At 32.4% G+C, this 6,812-nt stretch overlaps 1 protein-coding gene across 1 annotated transcript; it reads left to right on the top strand.

Moving 5' to 3' along the window:
* The first annotated feature begins 1,130 nt into the window (after window positions 1–1,130).
* Window positions 1,131–6,812, top strand: LOC107495818 (nucleobase-ascorbate transporter 3). Its single transcript, XM_016117016.3, has 14 exons — window positions 1,131–1,526; window positions 2,323–2,420; window positions 3,512–3,688; window positions 4,022–4,122; window positions 4,207–4,282; window positions 4,367–4,426; window positions 4,519–4,703; window positions 4,797–4,893; window positions 5,226–5,312; window positions 5,439–5,497; window positions 5,834–5,925; window positions 5,998–6,075; window positions 6,159–6,319; window positions 6,428–6,812. Exons 1-14 carry the CDS (start codon window positions 1,355–1,357, stop codon window positions 6,641–6,643), a joined length of 1,659 nt encoding a protein of 552 aa, XP_015972502.1. The 5' UTR covers window positions 1,131–1,354; the 3' UTR covers window positions 6,644–6,812.

The following is a 6,812-nucleotide window of genomic DNA, read 5'->3' as shown; positions in this document are numbered from 1 at the left end:
AAATTATTGAATATTATTCTTATTTGATAAATTGATTTTTTGTTATTTTGAATCTAATTTATCTTAAAATATATTTTTTGAGATCAAATTATTTTATAATAAAATTTATTAAAAATTTATTTATCTAACATATATGTTAAAAATGTGATTAAAGCCAATAGAAAAATCAATCCATTCAATAAGGGTAATTATAAAAAAAATAGAGAATAAAAATTTATTAAAAATTAAAGTGTACAATCTAAAATGTTTGGTGACCAATTTGAATTTTTACTTTATATATTTATTGAAAAAAGATTCTTTAAAATAAAAAAATGTAACAAAGTAAAATACTAATTACTATTAAATTTAGAAGTTTTATTATGTTTGAGTTTCACACTTTTATTTAAAAATAATTAGTCTTTTCTTTTATCAATTAACTCAGTTTAGAAGAGTTAAATTTATATATTTGTTAATTTATTTTAGAACATATTGAATTCCCACATTTTAAAATATATCACTTTAATATATAAAAGTTTATGTCCATATACATATATAGTAATACATTACAATTTTGAAAATAAAAATATGTAGCATTTAATTTTTATACATTATTAATGAAAAGTTAAATTTGTTTCCATAAAATATGCAAGCGTTAAGTCTTCATCTACTGAGTGTTTTTTCTCCCACTCCTTCCTTCTACTTTTCCTGAACTCTACTCTTTCTAAAGTCTAAACACACTTAATACATTAGAATATAGCATTATTTAAAATAAATTAAAATAGAAGAAAATTCTTCTAAATATAATCAATATATACAATTATAAAATACATTTTATTTTGCATTGTTTCATCTTTTATTTTATAATTATTTATATAATTAATATAAAGAATAATTATTTTTATTAATATGACATTATGCGATTGAATGTACGTGTAAAACGATTTTATACTTATCTTGCATTAAAATTAAATTCATATATTATTATCTTTTTATTTTTTTAAAAAAAACATCAATTAAATATCATCTAAGAAAACCGTTATTCACTTATAAGTGTTATACTTTCTTTATTTTAATAGTTAGAATTAAGCTAAGACCTTAATCAAGTTGGATTAAATGTTATTTTATATAGTTTCTTCATTCATAGCATCAGTAACAGTCATTCCAACAGCACCAGTTTAAGCTTCTCTTTCTCTCTCTCTCTCTCTCTTTCATATGCTTTTTCATTCATTTCAATACACACACCAACCTTCTGAGCTCTTTCTCTCTCTCTCTTCCTTCTCTTTCCTTCTGTTGAAGACAACAAACACAGGATTTGACAGCAAAAAGATTCTGAATTTCTGAGGTTAGAACTAAGAAGAACAAGAGGAAGAAGAAAATGGGTGAAACAGAACATCACCACCACCACAACCACCAAGCACCGCCACCAGTTCAGGCACCACCACCAGGTCCACCACCGCCAAATCTTGGTCTTTCAAGGGGTCCCATTTGGCAACCAGCTGAACAGCTTCTTCAGCTTCACTACTGCATCCATTCCAACCCTTCTTGGCGTTAGTTTCATCCCTTTTTTTCATTCTATATACATGTCTGTGATTGTGTCACTTTTTTAATTGAATTATTGTGGTTGTGCTATATTTCATTCAAGTTATTAAATTATAATCAGTGTTATTTAGTTGGGAGAATATAATTGGAATCTTTGACAGAAACTATGGTGGTGGTGGTTGTTGGATGAAATGGAATGATATGACTCACTTTTTTCTCACAAGGGTCAACAATCATGTCATTCTGTCAACTAAAATTCTGCAAAGTTTCTAACTTTATATAAAAAAATTTATTTTTTATTATTTTCAATGCCAAAAGCTGATAGTAAAGTTATGCTCTGATGTTAAAAGGAGTCAATAGTTCTGTGCATGTCAAAACACAAAAGGGTTGTTGAGTTTTTGTATTATTTTAAAGTGGAAAAAGAATAAAAGCTCAGTTCTTTCAGTTTTGGTGTCTCTATCTTTGTTGTTTGATTTCTTTTTCATATGAGTCTGTGTGTGTATATGCAATGGTTTATTTTGCAGATTGCTTTTCTGGTTGTTACCTTTATTCTATTTTTCTGATACCGAATCTTTTGTTTTTTAAAAAATGGGATGTTCCTTTTGTATTTTTGTTCCTGTCAGTCGTGTGAATTGCGTCAATGAATCAAAGTATCAAACTATTCTTTTATGTGATTCGGTATGTGTAAAAAATTATGTGAAATCCATTTTCTGAGTATTAAATTCTGGTATCCAAAACTTTATGGTGGTTAGTCTTAATCTGAAGTATTCACATTTTGATCATATCTTATAATAATTTTGGCAGCTGAGGCACTTCTTCTGGGTTTCCAGCACTACATTGTGATGCTTGGGACGACAGTTTTCATCGCAACCACCCTTGTGAATGCAATGGGTGGGGATGCCGTAAGTTCCATGTATTCTATCTTATGTTCTTGTGGGTTTAAAATAATCATCAATCTGGACAAAATTGGAAAGTTAATGCATACCAAATATATTAACTTTTCACGTTGTCCAAATTCACAATTAGAATCAAGAATAAATTGTTAAATTAGTCCTTGAAAGATCACTCGTTTTTTAAATTGGTCCCGGAATGATTTTTTTAATCAAATTCGTTCTTTAAAGACTTTAACTTAGTCATGTTAGTCCTTCCGTCACTTTGTTTGTAGATGGTGTCAAAATTTTGCTAATGTGACATGTTAGGCGACACCTCAACACACACCTAGGAGTCTTAATTGACTATTAACATGATTAGTTTATGAAATTAAATCAAATCAACCCCAAATTGAGGGATTTTAATGCTTCAAGTTCTCTCCTCAATTAGGTTTTGATTTGATCTAATTTCATAAGCTTATTATGTTAATAGTCAATTACGACTCCTCAGTGTGTGGTTGGAGACTTGGAGTGTCACTTAACGTGTCACATTAGCAAATTTTGACACTATTAACAAACGAAGTGACAGAAGGACTAACATGACTAATTTAAAATCTTTAAAGGATGAATTTGATTAAAAAAATCTTTCAGAGACCAATTTGAAGAACGAGTGATCTTTCAGAGACTAATTTGACCATTTACTCTTAGAACCAACCATGTTACCTACTCACAAAAAGTTAGCTACTAAATTCTATACAAAATACTTTTTGAATTACAAAATACAAATAAAAAATGAGTTAAATAATGTATTTATGCAAATATATATAGTGACTGCATTTTGAGATGCAGATAGCATTTTTGTTTTAGAATAGAGGTAGTATATAGTAAGATTTTCCCTTGTTATGCTTTTGTGTAATTGACTCTAGGCCAAATTAATTCTGGCAGAAGTGATTTACTTAGAATTAAGTTTGATGTAAAGTGAATTATATTTGATAGTTCTTCTAAAAATGGTTCTAATAGAAAGAAAGAAGAATTTCAATTCTGTCCAGAACCAGTTCTAGAGTCCAGAATTGATTTTGTGAGTGTCCTACTAGTAATTCTTCCTTTTTGTTATTCTTGAACAGGGTGACAAAGCTCGTGTGATTCAGACATTGTTGTTCATGTCTGGAATTAACACACTACTTCAGTCTTGGTTTGGGTCGAGGCTTCCGGCGGTGATGAGTGGATCGGTTGCTTTCATTCTTCCGGTGCTGTCCATCATAAATGATTACACAGACATGACATTCACATCGGAGCATGAGGTTTGTACATCAAGATAACAGAATTCATTACTATTGAAGTATTTGATTGCAGTTGGAACTTATGTGTGTTCTGAATTCAGTTGTACCATGTTATTCTGGTATTTTTAGGGCGCATTTTTCTTCTTTGCTTTAAGATAAAGCATTCTTGTTCTAATAAACCAGCATTTTGTCAAGTAGTTCCAATCTTTCGACTACCACAAAATAGTTATCATTCCGAGGGAACTAATCTTTTGAGGGTCAAGATTGTGGCTTACACTATTTAACTGAATTGCTTTCTCTAACATGAAAAGTGTTGATCCTGAAGCTAATGTAAATTGACTTTGGCACTTGCAGAGGTTTACCTATACAATGAGAACAATTCAAGGTTCTTTGATAGTTTCGTCTTTCATCAACATCATCCTTGGTTATAGTAGGGCCTGGGGGAATCTAACAAGGTAAATTTATTTCAATTTTCTCAACTTTGTTTCTCACTTTCTCTTTTCTCTTAATACTTTTGGTGATCCTTCTTTCTGGATCAGATTGTTCAGTCCGGTAGTCATTGTACCGGTCGTATGTTTGGTGGGTCTTGGGCTGTTTGCAAGGGGCTTTCCACAGGTAAATTAACATTCCTATGTAATCATTGAGATTTGTATGATCATATTTAAGGGTTCTTAAACTCAATTATCTTGTTCCATGCAGCTTGCGAATTGTATACAGATTGGACTACCTATGCTCATTCTATTGGTCCTAACCCAGCAGGTTTTATTTAGCATCAAAATCTGTTTCTTGTAGTTTTACTACTCTTATCACCTTTTTATGTTACAATACCTTCTTTTTTTCTGGAATTGCAGTACTTGAAGCGCCTTCATCACATTACACAGCATGCTCTTGAGAGATTTGCTTTGCTTATTTGTGTTGCTGTCATTTGGGCATTTGCTGCTATCCTCACCGTGGCCGGTGCATACAACAATGTTAAACGATCGACACAGTTTAGTTGCCGCACGGATCGTTCATATCTCATGTCTTCTGCTCCATGGTATGATCACAACATAGACTCTTTAGTAACTTACAAGTTTCAATGCTCTTTCTGGAACTTAACGAATTTAATTTTAATTTTTTTCCCTTCCAGGATTAAAGTTCCATACCCGTTTCAGTGGGGTACCCCAATATTCAAAGCTAGTCATGTCTTTGGTATGATGGGAGCAGCACTTGTTTCTGCAGCCGAGGTACAGTATCGGTTCCTTAATACACTATCTATTTCAATATATCTGTCAAAACCTTAAAAAACTAAACAGAGTAGCTTGGTGTTCAAGCATCCTGCATTATGCAGGGTCGGGAGAACGGCGCAGCTATAGGATGTAATATAGTCCTTGAGGTCACATGGAGATAACTCAACGATGTTGCAAGACTATCCTTCATAAAAAAAATAAATAAATAAATAATAAAGTATTAAATAAATGTTGATAATGCATTAAAATTAAATTAAGGATTTAATGGTTAATGTCATATCATCCATTAAAAATCCTAAGCTTTTTGCTTGTGGGAATTTTAAATGCAGTCTACTGGTACTTTCTATGCTGCGGCGAGGCTTTCCGGTGCGACATCCCCTCCTGCATATGTGCTCAGCCGAAGCATTGGGCTACAGGTGAAGTTTTAATTTTCTTGTTTTTTAATAACTACTAGTCTGATGATTCTTCTGTCTTGCTACAAAATGATGGTATTCTAATAAAATAATTTTGACAAAAACCCTTGTTTTTCGCTCCTTATTCAGGGTCTTAACATGCTTCTCGATGGCATTTTTGGTGCTGTTGTTGGTACTACTGCCTCTGTGTAAGAAACTTTCTCTAAGAACCTTTGTTGAATGGTTTTCCCTTATATGTTTAAGGTCGAGTTATTAAGAAGTTGACATATTTAACGAATCACTTCAAGTCTTCGTCGATGATTCCTTAACAACGGGACTCAGGACTACACAGACCTTCAATTGAGTCTTACATCATCAGCAGTTGAAAATTTGGAATCTACAAAATTCTGTGAAAAACCAAATTAGTGGCAGCTGAAATTTATGCTTGCAACTACTATGTTATCAGATTCAAACTAATTGAACAAAGATTTGTATATATTCATGTGATCATGTCTGAGCTGCCTCCTCAATTGCAATGAGTGCAGGGAAAATGTAGGCTTACTTGGTCTAACGCACATCGGGAGCCGAAGAGTCGTCCAAATATCATGCGGCTTCATGATCTTCTTTTCTATCTTTGGTATAATAACTTCTTTTTTTACTCTTATATTTACATTCTTTATCATAATAAATTGACAATAACTATTTCCAGGGAAATTCGGAGCCTTTTTCGCATCGATTCCTTTACCAATATTTGCTGCTATATATTGTGTTTTATTTGGTATTGTGGGTAAGTGATGCTGCAATTATGTCAATATGTTGCATATTATTATGATCATTTTTGCATAGTAACTAACTAGCTTTATCTTGCAGCTGCTGTTGGGATTTCGTTTATACAGTTTGCAAATTCCAATAGCATGAGAAACATGTATGTTTTGGGCCTATCCTTGTTCCTAGGGATCTCAATATCTCAATATTTTGCCATGAACACGGCTCCGGATGGTCACGGTCCGACCAGAACAAATGCCGGATGGGTAAGTATCTAATTTTCTCAAGGTTTATTTAGGCCTGGTTTGGTAAAGTTTTTGTATTGCATGAACACATTTTTATTGAGTAATCTAACTTCTCTTTTGTCATAACAGTTTAATGACATCCTTAACACCATTTTCTCGTCTCCTCCAACCGTCGCTATAATTGTCGGTACGATTCTCGATAACACCCTCGAGCACAAGCAAATCGCCGAGAGAGGACTTCCATGGTGGGTACCTTTCCAGAATCGGAAAGGAGACGTTAGAAACGACGAGTTTTACCATTATCCTCTACGGCTTACTGAGTATATACCCTCTAGGTTTCTCTAAAAGTATTCTCCAAACTTGTATCTAAACCTTGCTTTTAATTTTAAGCATAGTTACAAGAAGAACTCTCAAATAGCCCTTGTAAAATATGGATGAGCAATTTTTATCATTGGCAAATTTTACCTTAACCTGTATAAATGGATTTTTGACATATAATTCTTTTTATGTTTTA

The sequence above is a fragment of the Arachis duranensis genome, chromosome 6, assembly GCF_000817695.3.
Source record: "Arachis duranensis cultivar V14167 chromosome 6, aradu.V14167.gnm2.J7QH, whole genome shotgun sequence".
NCBI classification, from domain to species: domain Eukaryota; kingdom Viridiplantae; phylum Streptophyta; class Magnoliopsida; order Fabales; family Fabaceae; genus Arachis; species Arachis duranensis.
This window is presented reverse-complemented; position numbering and strand designations above follow the sequence as displayed.

Excerpts from the sequence above, each read along its gene's own strand:
- LOC107495818 (XM_016117016.3), top strand. The coding sequence starts at position 1,355 with ATGGGTGAAACAGAACATCACCACCACCACAACCACCAAGCACCGCCA. Across the intron at positions 4,123-4,206 it reads GCCTGGGGGAATCTAACAAG|ATTGTTCAGTCCGGTAGTCA; the intron begins GTAAATTTATTT and ends TTTCTGGATCAG. Across the intron at positions 5,313-5,438 it reads GCCGAAGCATTGGGCTACAG|GGTCTTAACATGCTTCTCGA; the intron begins GTGAAGTTTTAA and ends CTCCTTATTCAG.